The sequence below is a fragment of the Trichosurus vulpecula genome, chromosome 4 (genome assembly GCF_011100635.1).
Source record: "Trichosurus vulpecula isolate mTriVul1 chromosome 4, mTriVul1.pri, whole genome shotgun sequence".
Taxonomy (NCBI): domain Eukaryota; kingdom Metazoa; phylum Chordata; class Mammalia; order Diprotodontia; family Phalangeridae; genus Trichosurus; species Trichosurus vulpecula.
The window spans coordinates 337,123,253-337,136,977 of record NC_050576.1 but is presented as its reverse complement, the minus strand read 5'-3'; the positions used below and the strand labels follow the sequence as shown (position 1 = coordinate 337,136,977).

General features: G+C 38.6%; 1 protein-coding gene across 1 annotated transcript in view; it reads left to right on the top strand.

The window, feature by feature from the left end:
• The window catches only part of TBC1D4 (TBC1 domain family member 4), a 229,813-nt gene extending 217,663 nt beyond the window's left edge, over positions 1-12,150 (top strand). Inside the window, 3 exon segments of the mRNA XM_036755927.1 lie at positions 572-741; positions 2,502-2,681; positions 9,742-12,150. Coding sequence (XP_036611822.1) covers positions 572-741; positions 2,502-2,681; positions 9,742-9,975 — 584 coding nt within the window. The 3' untranslated portion in view covers positions 9,976-12,150.
• Positions 12,151-13,725: the final 1,575 nt, after the last annotated feature.

The following is a 13,725-nucleotide window of genomic DNA, read 5'->3' as shown; positions in this document are numbered from 1 at the left end:
GGAGGGAAAAGTTCCTTTTTTTATTTCCCACTGTGATGTTGGTGTAGTAAATTGTTTGGTTCATTTATTTATTTATTTTAATAATGGTAATAATGGTTTAGTTGTAATTGGTCATTACTTCTTACATTTCCTGCTGTGAAGAAAAATACCTTCAGATGGTGTTATGTGCTTTTCCTTCTTTCCAATACATTGCATTGACTTTGGGGGTTTATGTTTTTAAAATAAGTAATGGATTTGTAAGTAAGTATATACAGACACAGATATAGGTACGTATAAATGTGTCTATAATTTGAATTTTTATGTGGCTTTATTGACCGTTTTTACTGGGTTAGATTAAAAAATTTAGTTTCTAAAGTTAAATAAAAAATTCAGAAGCATTTAAACCTAAGTCATTTTGAAAAATCTTTGCTTAGTTCCTATAAATTAACAGTCCAGTTTCTTTAAGAAACATAAACATCTGAAGTGTTCCTCCATCTGTCTGCTGTGATAATATCAAATAGTATTTTACCAGAGAGTATTAGTCTTACCATCTTAAAGATCTAATTAAAATGATTTTCTTGGTTTTTTTTAGATATTATTTTTCTTCAGGGAACTGATGTTATATTTAAGGTGGCACTCAGTCTGCTAAGTAGCCAAGAAGCCCTTATAATGGAGTGTGAAAATTTTGAAAATATAGTGGAATTTCTTAAAAACACAATACCAGATATGAATACATCTGAAATGGAGAAAATAATTACCCAGGTAAGATGTAATTTAAAAAAAAAACTGACATCAGGATTTTTTTTTAAACTAGACCTGTGATTTTATTGATCTTAGTATCAGTGCATCAATGCATATCAGCAACTCTTTTATAACATAGAGCCTTAAACAGTTGACTGGGGCATTGGTAGATTAAGTGACTTTTCCAGGGTCCACATAGTCAGTATGTGTCAGAGATGACTCTGGAATGAGGGTCTTCTGATTCTAGAAAAATACAAGTTGGTAATTTGTATATAGGTTTCTCTGCTAATGATCTGTAAGATGTAGAACTTAGATATTTCATTATTTAAACAGACTTCTTATATAACAAGTCTTAGCTTTGGTCTGAAGTCAGAGTAATCCTGGGGGCTGTATACTCCTGCCATTCAAGGCACAAGAGAACTTCTAAGTTGAATTTTTGCTTTTCTTGAAACAGTATCCTGTTGACTCTTGGAAGAAGCCTTTTCTCTACCTGCCTAACTGCCAACTCCCAAGGTTCTTTCCCTCAGGCCTTCCTAATTGTCACCTTGGTTGCAGGGGTTTAGCAAATGTAGAAGTCAGGTCCAGTGGAAGTTCTCAACCCCTGTTACAAAAAAATTTATAGTTTTAGAGCCATAGATCACTCTCAAAATTATCTAGTGCTCTTTCTACTACATTGAGGACTCTAGAAAATGCCTTTGGCTCTCGTGGGTTCAGAAGCCACAAATTTAACAATAGTAAGTGTCCTGGATGAAGGCTGCATGGCCACATCCTGGAGGGAAAAAATACAAGTGGATCATATGTAGCATATTAAGGGTGAATATATAGGATTTTATGTACCACCATTTATATTGAAAGATCATGACAATTTAATTTGTGGGGCTTGCAGAATTTTGATGTGGTTAAAAAATAGGAATAATTTTTCTGTGTATGTTTAATTTGAATGATGTGTACTTCATAAGACTGAACCATAGAGCCCAATTAAGATGGGTGAGAGAGCGTGAGTGTGGTCCTTTTGGGAAGGACACCTTAAAGTTTACCCAATTAGGTGTATAGAGTCAAGAATCTATAAACCCACTTGGGTCAATAGCTGCATTATAATGAGCTCCTCTATAGAGAAAAAGCTTGATCTCCTGTGATTTGGGTCTGGGAACCTGATAATGAGTTTTGGCAGTGACAGTGATAGGAAAAACTGTTTACCTCTGGAAAGTAAGGAACCATGAGCCCAGGTAGTCCCTGTTAACGAAAACAATGAGAAAGGGGCAGCACTGTGACCTTTCTGGCTATGGAAGAGCAGAGTCCTAGAGAAGTAAACCATGGGCTGAGCTGCCTAACAGTTGAAAGGGAAACAATTTCTGCTTTTTATTCCTAATTTTTCATTATTTCCTTTAAGATTTTAGATCTTTTATTTTTCCAAATGAATTTTGTTTTTCTTTTGTTTAACTTTATAAAATGCCCTTTTGGTGATTTGAGTGGTGTAGCACTAAATTTAAATTATTTTAGGTAGTAATGCCATTTTTATTAAGTTGGCATGGTTCAACCATGAGCAATTAATGTTCCTCCAATTACTTTTATTCTTTATTTATTTAATTGTAATTTTAAAAAGTTACAAATTATGTTTTAATTGCAATTTGTAATTGTGTTTCTAGATGTCTTGACTATACCTTGGTAGATTGACTCCCAGATAGTTTAAGCGTTTTGCAGCTATATGATCTCGAAATCTCTTTCACTGTGTGAAGTTCATAGCACGTAGCCAGTGTTAACTCACAGCACTGTTATCACAGGTTTTTGAGATGGACATTTCTAAGCAGCTTCATGCATATGAGGTTGAGTACCATGTACTACAAGATGAACTGCAGGAATCCTCCCCCAATTCCTGTGAGGAGAGTGAGCCTCTGGAAAAGCTAGAGAAGGCTAATAACCAGCTGAAGAGACAGAACATGGACTTGTTGGAAAAATTACAGGTAAATAGTTAAAGATTCATTTAACAATCACTTATTTAGAGCCTACTTCAGGGATGGGGAACCTGTGACCTTGAGGCCACATGTGGCTTTCTAGATCCTTGGGTATGGCTTTTCGGCTGAGACCTAGTTTTACAGAACGAATCCTTTTATTAAGGGGATTTGTTCTGTGAAGTTTGGATTGAGTCACAGGGCCGCATTTGAGGACCTAGAGGGCCACTTGTGGCTTGAGGCTGAAGGTTCCCCACCCCAGCCTACTCTATGCACAGCCCTCTGAGCACTTAGGAGAGATACAAATGAACTCGCTTCAACAAATGCTTAGTAAGTGCCTACTATACATGTGCACAGGACTTAACTAAACTTTCTGGAGGATACAGAGAGGCTAATATGGTATGAGTGATCCCTTTTCTTTGGGAGCTTCATCTCTCCTTGGTGACAAAGATATATACCCAGGCAGACCAGTTAAATAAGAATATAAGGCAGTATATGAGTAGGAGCTTAAGTGAGTGGTAATGACAGGAAGTACTGTAAGAGTAGAGGTCAGTGTTGACTGGAACATGTGGAGGGGAAAAAGGCATTGAACATGACTTAGAACAATCAGTAGGACATGGCTAAAGGGAAAGAATGAGGGGCAGATATATTTAATACATTTTTTAAAGTCCTGTTTAGTCGCTACATTGATCAGAGCTCTTTCAGCATTGTTTTCTTGTAGATTATTCCTGAAGATAATCTCTCTCTGTCTATTGGCTGCTTCCCTACTGCCTACAGATACTCCTGTGTCTCCCCAACTTTAAAAAACCCTCACTTGATCCATCCCTCTGTCCTTGCTATTGTCCTATATCTCTTGTCCCTTTTCTGTCTAAACTCTCTGAGAAAGCTCTCTACAGTTGATGCCTTTGATTCTTTTCTTCTTACTCCCTTCTTACCTCTCTTCAGTCTGGCTCATGACCTCATCATTCAACTGAAACTGGTCTCCTCAAAGTAATGATGTGTTGATCACCGAATCCAGTGGCCTTTTCTCAGTCTTGATCCTTCTTGACCTCGCTGCAGCCTGGCACTGTGGATCATCCTCTCTCCTTGATAATCTCTTTTCGTAGGATTTTGAGACAGTATTTTCTGCTGGTTCTCTTCCTACCTGCCTTCCCAGTCTCCTTTGCTGGATCTTTATCCAGGTCACGTCTGTTAACTGTGAATGTCCTCCAGGGGTCCTTCCTGAGCCATCTTCTCTTCTCCAGCTATACTATTTCACTTGGTAATCTCATCCACTTCCATGCATACCTGTTACCATACCTATGCAGTTGATTCTCAGATTCATCCAGCCCTAACCTCTTTGCTGACCTCTGTTGTGTTTGTCCTTCTTTCTTGAAGAGGACCATGACGTCAGGGAGGTAATGACATGACTTGTAGTTGACTTTGATTTCTCCAGAGCCATCTGGGTCCAGTGGTCAGATATTCATCAGGATGACTGGAGGTGGCCCAGGATGCAATGGTACTCATCTTCAGCTGCCTATTACATACCAAACAGGATGTTCTACAGACATCTTAAACTCAACATTTCCAAAACTAAACTCATTTTTCCCCTCAAAAATCCCCTCTTGCTAACTTCCCTTTAACTGTCCAGAGTACCACCATATTCATAGTCACCTAGGCTTGCAACCTAGGTGTCATCCTCACCTCCTCACTGACTCCCCATATCCAGTCATTTGTCAAGTCCTGTCATTTCTCAAGTATATGTCACCTTCTCTACTCTGACCCTACATGATCCTGGTGCATATCCTCATAACTTTACACATAGATTATTTCATGAGTTGCTTGCTAATTAATCTTTCTGCCTCTTGTCTCTCCCCGCAATAGTGCCTCTTTTACTCAGTTATCAAATTCATCTTCCTGAAGCGCAAGTCTGATCATATCATTCCTTATGTAGTAAATTCCAGTGGTTTCCTATTTCCTCCAAGATCAAATAGAAAATCCTTTGTCTTTTAAGGCCCCCATAACTTGCCCTCTTTCTTTTTTTCCAGGCTTCTTTATCTTAGATGACTGGTCCCCCTTACTCCCCTCCTCCCCATGTAATCCAGCGACAGTTGTCTTCTTAGAGCTGTTCTTCAAACAAGATAGTCCATGTCCCAACTCTGGGCATTTTCACTGGCTGTCTCTCATGCTTGGAATGTTCTCTCTCTCTCTCTCTCTCTCTCTCTCTCTCTCTCTTTGTTTCTGCCCCTTGGCTTCCTTAAATATCAGTTAAAGTCTCGCCTTCTGCTAGAAGCCTTTCCCAATCCTAGTGCCTTTTCTCTGTTAATCGTTTCTAATTTATCCTCTATATTGTGTATGCATATAGTTTTCATTAGACTGTAAGCTTCTTGAGAGCAGGGACTGTATTTTGCCTTTCTTTGTATTTACAGTGCTTAGCACAGTGCCTGGCACGTTGTATGCACTTGATAGATGCTAGCTGAGAGTGAGGAGTTGAAGATGACGCCTGCGTTGCAGGCTTAGGTGACTGAAAGGAGGATCATACTTTCAACAACAATAGACAAGTTTAGAAGAGGGGATCTTCTGTGAAGAGAAAGATAATGACATCAGCTTCAGACATGTCAGTTTTAAGATGTCTACATGTCTTTAGGTGTCCAGTAGTCAATTGGAGAGTGAGTCTGGATGTCAGAAGAGAGGTTAGCGTTGGATAATTAGATCTGAGAATCAACAGCATGAAGATGATAATTAAATCCATGGTAGCAGATGTGATCATTAAATGAAATAGTACAGAGGGAGAAGGGTTCTGGACAGACCTCTGGGGACATATTGTTGATAGGCATGACCTAGATGAAGCTCTAAGAAGGGAGACTGAGAAGGAGTAGTCAAGCAGATAAGAGGAGAACTGAGAGCAGTATCATGGAAGCCTGCAGAGAAGAGTTGGCCATTGTGCTTGCCAAAGCCAACCCCTCTGTATATGCGCTTGGATCTTATTACCCCCTGTCTTTTCCAGCATATTGCATTCTCATTCATCATCATCTACTATTATCATTCATAACAGAGTTAAACTAGACTCCTTCCCAATAAAATCAGGAGTGAAACAAGGATATCTGTTACCACCATTTCTTTTTGTCATAGAACTAAAATGCTTGCTAAATCAATAGATAAGAAAAAGAAATTAAGGGACTAAGCATAGATAAAGAAGAAACAAAATTGCCACTTTTGTAGATGTTAGATGGTATACTTAAATAACCTTTAAGAGTCAACTAAAATTAATTGGAACAGTAACTTTAGCAAATTTACAAGATGTAAAATAAATCCACAAAAATCAACAACACACATATCTATGTCTATATCTATCTATCTGTCTCTCTCTCTCTCTCTCTCTCTCTCTCTCTATCAAATCAGTGAAGCCCAGAAAGAGATAAAAGAAATTCCATTTAAAAACCCTATAGAATATATTAATTACTGTGGGAATCTACCTTCTGGGATATACATAAGAATGATATAAATACAATTACAAACAACTATTTATAGAAATAAAGCTAAATAATTGGGAAAATATTAATTGTTCATGGCCAGGACTCACCAATATAATAAAAATGACAGGTAATAAAAATTACCTAAATTAGTTTACTTATTTCAGTGCCATACCAATCGAACTACCAAAGAATTTTGTTGTTGTTTAGACGTTTTTCAGCCACATCTGACTCTTTGTGATCCCATTTTGGGTTTTCTTGGCAAAGATATTGGAGCAGTTACCCATTTCCTTCTCTAACTCGTTTGACAGATGAGGAAACTGAAGCAAATAGGGTTAAGTGACTTGCCCAGGGTCACACAGCTAGTAAGTGTTTGAGGCTAGATTTGAACTCATGATGATAAGTAAGTCTTCCTGATTCCAGGCAAGTAAGTCTTCCTGATTCCAGGCCAGGCACTCTATCCACTGTGCTACCTAGCTGCCCTAATAAAGAATTACTTTATAGAACTAGAAAAAGTAATAATGAAAGTCACATGGGAGGGGGAAAAAGATAATAAATATAAAGAAAAATAATGGAAAGATAGGAATGGAGGGGACCTTGCTGTGATAAAGCTCAAACTGCCTTATAAAGCAGTTCTTATTAACTCAGTTTGGTCTTGGTTAAGAAATAGAGAGATTGATCACAGTTTATTTGAACACGATTCCAGAAATAGAGGCAGGGTGTGGAAGGCAGGTGCTGGAAAGGGTACCATACATAGTGGTGAAGTAAATGAATGAGAAGCATTTATGATATGGTAAGCACTAGGGATACAGATGGAAAAGTCAAGATAGTCCCTGCCCTCTAGGAGCTTTCTCCTAGGGTAGACAACACACAGAGCAAGTTTCAATCACATACTGATGGGAAGGTATCATGATCCTTAGATGTAACAGCAAAATAGATAAAAGTACTTCCTTTGGTGTTATTTCCATCGATCCTATCATGTATCTTTTTCTGGAGTTTAAACATTTGACATTGCCAAGACCTTTGGTGTCAAGAACTTTGTTTTTTTGTGTCTTCTGGAGCTGCGATTGCTGTAGGGGCTGCAGTACTCCTGCAAAAGTAGTTCCAGGTTGAAATCCATGGGGATAACTTTGCTTTATATTGGCTTGAGATGTTGGACTGGCTGGAAGCAGGACCACCAGTCCGGGGGTTCTGTTGCTCCCAGGGCTCTTGGCTTTATCTGTTAGTTGGTGACAGTCAGCAGTTGATATACTGGTGGTAAAGAAAGTGACCTTTTTTCTATGGTGATTGTTGGCCTCAGTGATGGCTCATGGCCCTGGGATAGAAGCAAAACTAGTGGTCTGAAGGGTACTGCAGTTCCCAAGGCTTTTTGGTCAGTGTGCTGGAGTAACCATATTGGGATCTAAGGGAAGGTGGTGGCGATTGTGTTTTTAATTGCCTGGCATATGTTGCTTCCTGTCTCCCTGTCAGGTTGCCTTGCTGCTTCATTTAGGCTGGCTTGCCTATCCTGTAGGTAGCACTGGTTTCCTGAGTGACTGTGGAGAAGATGGCCAGGGAGTAGACAGTGAAGTATAAATGGAGTCTTCCTGAAATAGTTGACCTTTAGGTAGTCACCAGTAAGGACAGCAAGGTCCCCAGGGCAGAAGCTTTGGAGATGAAAGGGTTAAAACCTCTAGGTTATGGTCTGTGGTTTGGGCATCAAGATGGTCGATGATGTAGTGGAGAAGATGGCTGGGAGTAAAGCAGTTGTGGCAAGATTACCTCAGTTTTCTCAGTAAAATAGAAGTAAAAGTGAGAGTCTTTTCTGAGAGTTTAGAGGAAGAATCATGTGAGAGGCTTGAGAGAAGAGAAATCTTTGAACAGTTTCTGTGGAGTGTATAATAGAAAATGAATCAGGAAAGAGTAAAAGGACTGCCTTGGAATTGTGAGGACTCATCTGTAATTAGCATAAATGTACAGTGGACTCAGTCAACATAGTTCAAATAGAAAAAAAAAAAGGCAGTCTTAATAGGCCTGCGTACATACTGAACTATTTATTGATGAAAACAGGTATTACCATAACGTTGGTCTAAATTTTACTCATTTACATACAAAAAACCCCACAAGTTTCATTCATCACCAAAAACCTTCTGTTATAAGACAGAAGTGATTGCCAGACAAGCATCAGTAAAGTACGCTGCCTTTTCTAGAATTGTTATTGTAACAATGCTGTAGATAATGTGGCCCGTGCAGTCTCTTCAGGAACATACTAGTCCTACACACAAGTACAATTAAAATGATAAAAGTGGCCCCTGAAGAGTGGATCTGGGCATGATTTACTTCATGTTGGTTAGGCTTTTCCACACAAGGGTGTAATTGCATCAAAAATGAAATTTAAAAGAAGCTTTAAACATCCTTTCTGGAATCCCAAAACACATTCAGCAGAAGGTATGCATGACAAATCAAATTGTTCAAATATCTTTGCAAAATAAGAACCATCAGGTATCCTGTAGGGTTGGGTGGGGATCGCAGGAAGACTGAGCCAGGGAGCCAGTTTCCTGAGTAATGAGGAAGAATGAGTTGGAGTCTAGTGGATGACTTTGACAAGGCTGTGGCCCAGGTAACAAAGACAAATGGAGAAAACCTCAAGAAAAGAGAAGTTGCTGAGTGACAAGGGCAGAGGTAAGGAGAAAGGAATATGCCTGACCTTTCTCTGGCCTAGTATTTCAGAGCGCGTGGGAAAAGGAGCAACCTGTGCTGTAGAGGGTGGCCATTTTTGCAGTGTTTTCTGGAGAAAGTCAGGTTTTTGTGAACATAATCTTAGGGAGGAGGGAGGAAAATTTGTTAACAACAGGGTAAAGAAAGAGGAATGTAGAAGAGGATAGGGATTGATGAAGAGTGTGGCTAAAGTGGATGGATATGAGAGAGCAGGGAGAAGAGGTTTTCTCAAAGAATTAGAGGAGAAAGGGGTTGGAATTGCTAGCCATAGTATAAGATTATACGTATCCACATCCTTCTGAGTTCTCTGATCTATAATGTCAGTCTGTTTTCTTCCAAACACTATTGGAGGAAGGGATTGAGCTGGCAGGCCAGTTGAGTTGAACATTTGGGTTGGTTAATACCTGGTGATTGTATCCTCAGGGTTAGACTCAACCTCAACTTTAGAGCCAACTTGGATTTTTTTATACCAAAGTGATAGGGAATGAGGTATATCTAGAAAGAGAATCTGGACATGAAATGTGTACTTGGCTCCTTGTCTCTGTTGGTTCTGATGCACCAATCGTCCAGGGCTTCTAGTGCTTCTGGCTCCTAGCGGCTTAGACCTTTCATTGTTTCTGAGGTATGAGTCCTCTAGGGCCTCTTGAGCTCTTCAGTGACCAGGACTTCCAGTTCTAAAGCCCCTGCTATGTAGTTTTTCATAGAGGCATTTAACACAATAATGAATTTAAGATTTCGTTCCTTGATGAAATCACCTTACGAAATGAATGGGTTGGACTAGATGACTTCTGAGTCTTTTTCCAGTTCTCACATTCTGTGATGCCAAGTGTCAGTATCATTTAGAATAGAAATTTAAAGGATGTTTACATATTATATATAGTTTACATAATATATGTGTATATATTTTAAAAATTTTTAAACAGGTGGCTCATGCTAAAATCCAGAGCTTAGAATCCAACCTGGAAAATCTTTTGACTCGAGAGACCAAAATGAAATCCTTAATCCGATCCCTGGAACAGGAGAAATTGACCTACCAAAAGACCGTGGAACAAATCAGGAAGCACTTGCCAGCAGATGCCCTGGCTGACTGCGAACTGCTGTTGAAGGAAGTAAACTGTAACCCAAATAATAAAGCAAGAATAGGAAATAAGCCATAATTTAAGAAGTGCCATCTCAGCAGGCAGTGCAGTTTGAGATGCTGAAGGAAAGGAGTCACGTGCATGTTGCTGGACAGTCTCAGGAGACTCAATGGAATGGAATCGCCTACATCTAGTTTGGAATCTCCAGTAGTATCAAGAGGGCCTTTAATCCGAATCTGCAAATCCCAGACTATTAAAAGAATTCATGCTGGGTTTTTTGTTGTTATTATTGTGTACATAGACATAAAGGGAAATTTTAACAAAAAATTCATGCTTTCAGATAAGACAAGTAGATGTATATTTAGAGCAAACAAAACAAAGTAAACTTCAGCAGGGGGAAGAAAAAGCAAAACTTCCCTGTACACATGTGAAATATTTTTTGTCTTTGTGGTAAAATAAAGATGTTGTGTCTTTATATATTGAATAATACTTGAAGAAATGAATGTATTTTTTTCTCCAAAGAAAACAGCATGTTTCACTTTTTCTTTTGAAAATCTGTGTAAACGCGTATGTGCCTGTCATAAATTCTACTGACTTGTTTATGGGAGGATTATGACTGTGACTGACAGTCACTTTCATGTGACTTTTCAGGGAATGTGGTACATATCCATCCCTGCCTGTTATGTGCCATCTTTAGCATGTTGCTTCCACATGCATGTTCACTCGGGGTAGGCATCATTTTTTAGCAGTGTGGCTAAATGGAATACAAAGATGTTTTGCCTGGAATGCCCAAGGTAAAGGGAGGAGTTTGTAATTATATGATTAACTGGACCAATGTTGACAGTCAAACTGGAACAGTCAGACCACAAAGTAGCATCCATTTTGGAACCTTAGATGTCTAGCCTGTCTACATTTGTTACTCAAAGTAACCTGGTAATTGTGAACTACCCCTGTACTTGGTGCTATGTAAAACACAGTCAATAACAAGGATTTATTTTCTTCCTCTCCAAACACATTTCAGAATTCGAGTTTTTGTTCTAATTGCTTTGAAGAAGATCCGAGAAGAAGTAAACTCAGATTTTCTCTGCCAGCAATACTTGGCTTTCCACAAGTGCCATGTTGTTATAATATGATATTTCTCTTCGCAGTTGACAACATTAACTAGGCTATGATATTCTTCCTTTTTCCATGTAAAATTTAGTAAAACTGTGAACTGAATTAGAACAGACTTCTTTTTTAAATCTCTTAATGGGCACTGGAGAATGTAGCCTCATGCCCATCCCAGGACTGAATTCTAAATTCTGACTCCCAACATTTTAGCCAAGTGCAAATAAACTACTTAGGTCTCCAGCCATACAGTATGTATGGAAAGAAATTAGTCAGACTTCAATTACAAACCCCACCTCTCTCCCAAACATTTTTCCATATGAAGAATCAATTCTTAAATAGCATCTACAAGCGGAGACTCAATAAAATGATGAAGCATTTTCTTTTGCTTTTCAGCAGTACTTAGCTTCCCTGTTTTTAAAAGTACTTTTATATAATTGCTGACTCATTGTCTGGACTGTCTCTCTTCAGTGAGAAGTTTGTCTTGCAATGGACAGTAGAATACTAAGAGAGAAAAGTGCTGAAACCCAGGCACCTCTGAACCTTGTTTGCGCATTATTGTTGTGAATCCAATTACAATAGTACCTGTGCTGTAATAACTGACATTGTTTTTGTGTTTCTGAAGAAAAGGTCTTACTAATAAAGTTATATAAGTTAAAGTTCTCTTTCATTAGATGGAAAGTCTAGGTACCTTATAAAATCTGGGCATTATTGGAGCAGAACGATTTCTTTGGTTGTAGAGAGTTTTTTTTTCCCTACCTTGAATTTAATAAATGAATTGCTAGACTATGTATATTTCTGTTATGCCCCGGTACTAGGATTTCTCTAATGTGTGTAGACATGGAGCATCATATTTTAACTGGGTTGAATTACGCCCTGGTAAGCTAGGGAGAAGGATTCTCTGAGGTTTTGCTTAAAGTGAATTTTAGTCAACATGTCTATAAGAGAAACAGCCCTTGGGAACCCGAAGTCAGTATAGTGTTCAGAGATTAAAGTGACTCAGATATTCTATGAAAATGAACATTTTTTTTCTCTTTGTGATTTTTAGGTTGCACCTGTTGTGCTTTGCTCTTTTGTTTTATCTCCATCAAGTTAATGTAGCGTCTGATTAATTTCCAATAAATGCATTGCTGCAGTTTCTTTCCATGGCTTGTTGGATCTGTTTTTCATTTTGGGACGGGGGGAGGTCATGGTTAAAACCATTCAAAAGGTCTCCAAAGAAAGGAATTTGTTACTTAAAATCAATCTAGTTAATTCTCCTTTATCCATCATACTTCAGGCTGAAGTTAAAAAAGCAAAACAAAAAGAATGTTTTAAAAGGGAACCACCTGAACTGGTTTAGGCTTAACTTTTCAGTTTTCTTAAACCTCTATACTGAGATACATAGGAGGAGAATGAAGGGATCAAACTTGCAGAGTAGGAGAAAAGCGGGGAGAGGGGGCTGGATGATTTGCAAATTAAATCAGCTTCTGTGTAATCAAGGCTTGAATGTCAAACCTGCTGTTAGCAATAATATGTGATGTGTTTTTGTAATGTCTCTTTCAGAAAATTGTCAGACGTATCCCTCATTTTAATAAAAATGTGCTATTCATTCTCTCTTAATTTCTGGGACTAAAGGCTTTAAATGTGTAATACCATATCCAGTAATGAAGCATTTGGAGTGGGAATAAACCCATAATTTGAGTCTGAATAACAGCCAGGAGTGTGCTGTACTGGGAAGAACACTGAACTTTGGAATTGCACGACCTGGTGCAGCCCCTTGTTCCTACCTATACTTGTTCCAACCTGTTTCGTAACTGTAGCTGGGACCCTGTCTGTATTGTGATTGCTAGTAGCTTCTGTGGACATTGCTTAACTGTACCATGGGGAGGTGATAACTGATCCCTGCTGTTAGAGGCTGAACGTTTCATTTGCTGTATATATAGCCTTATGTATTATGTGCAAAAACTAAGGTGAGAGCCTTTAACAGATTTGAAATGTACTTTCCATTTATCCTTTGAAGACTGCTAATCCTGAAAATTTGCCTTTCTTGGTGGAAGCATAATAAAATTAGGATAAAATTTTCTTCCTCTAGAAGCAGGTACTTGTACTATCAGGCACCTGGGATATATTGAAAAAAAAGACACTGAATTTGGAATAAGATTATCTGGATTCAAGTACTAGCTCTGATACACACAAGCTGTGTGATCTCAGGGAAGTCTTCATAGTTTGTTGAGGTTGATTTCCCTCATCTGTAAAATAGGAATGATACCCTCAGCTCTACTGCTCCTGCAGAGTTGTTTAGATGAAGTGAGGTAACTTATATAAAGCATTTTGCAAACTGAGAATCGATAAACATATGTCAGCTATTGTCATATTTCTATGTGGTAGGTAAACCAGATGGGGCCACAACCAACTTGTTTTGTGGTTGACACCATATTTTAAAACCAAACACATCCTAAAGTTATCTGGAGAAGGTGAGTACTGATATGATGGGAGCAGACAGGTTCTGGGTCATCCTGGATTTTAGAACATAGCTTTATAAGAAAAAGATCTGAAATTAGTGCTTAAAATACTTTTCTTAAAAAGACATGAACATGTCATAATAGAGAGCCAGGAAGAGCTCTGACATACTTTGGCCCTGTGACCAATGGCAAGGAACTTAACCTCCTAGTGCTAGGCAGCTCTATAAGTTGCAGAAAGGGTGCGAACTGTATTAGTAGTGGAATATCCTCATCCAGA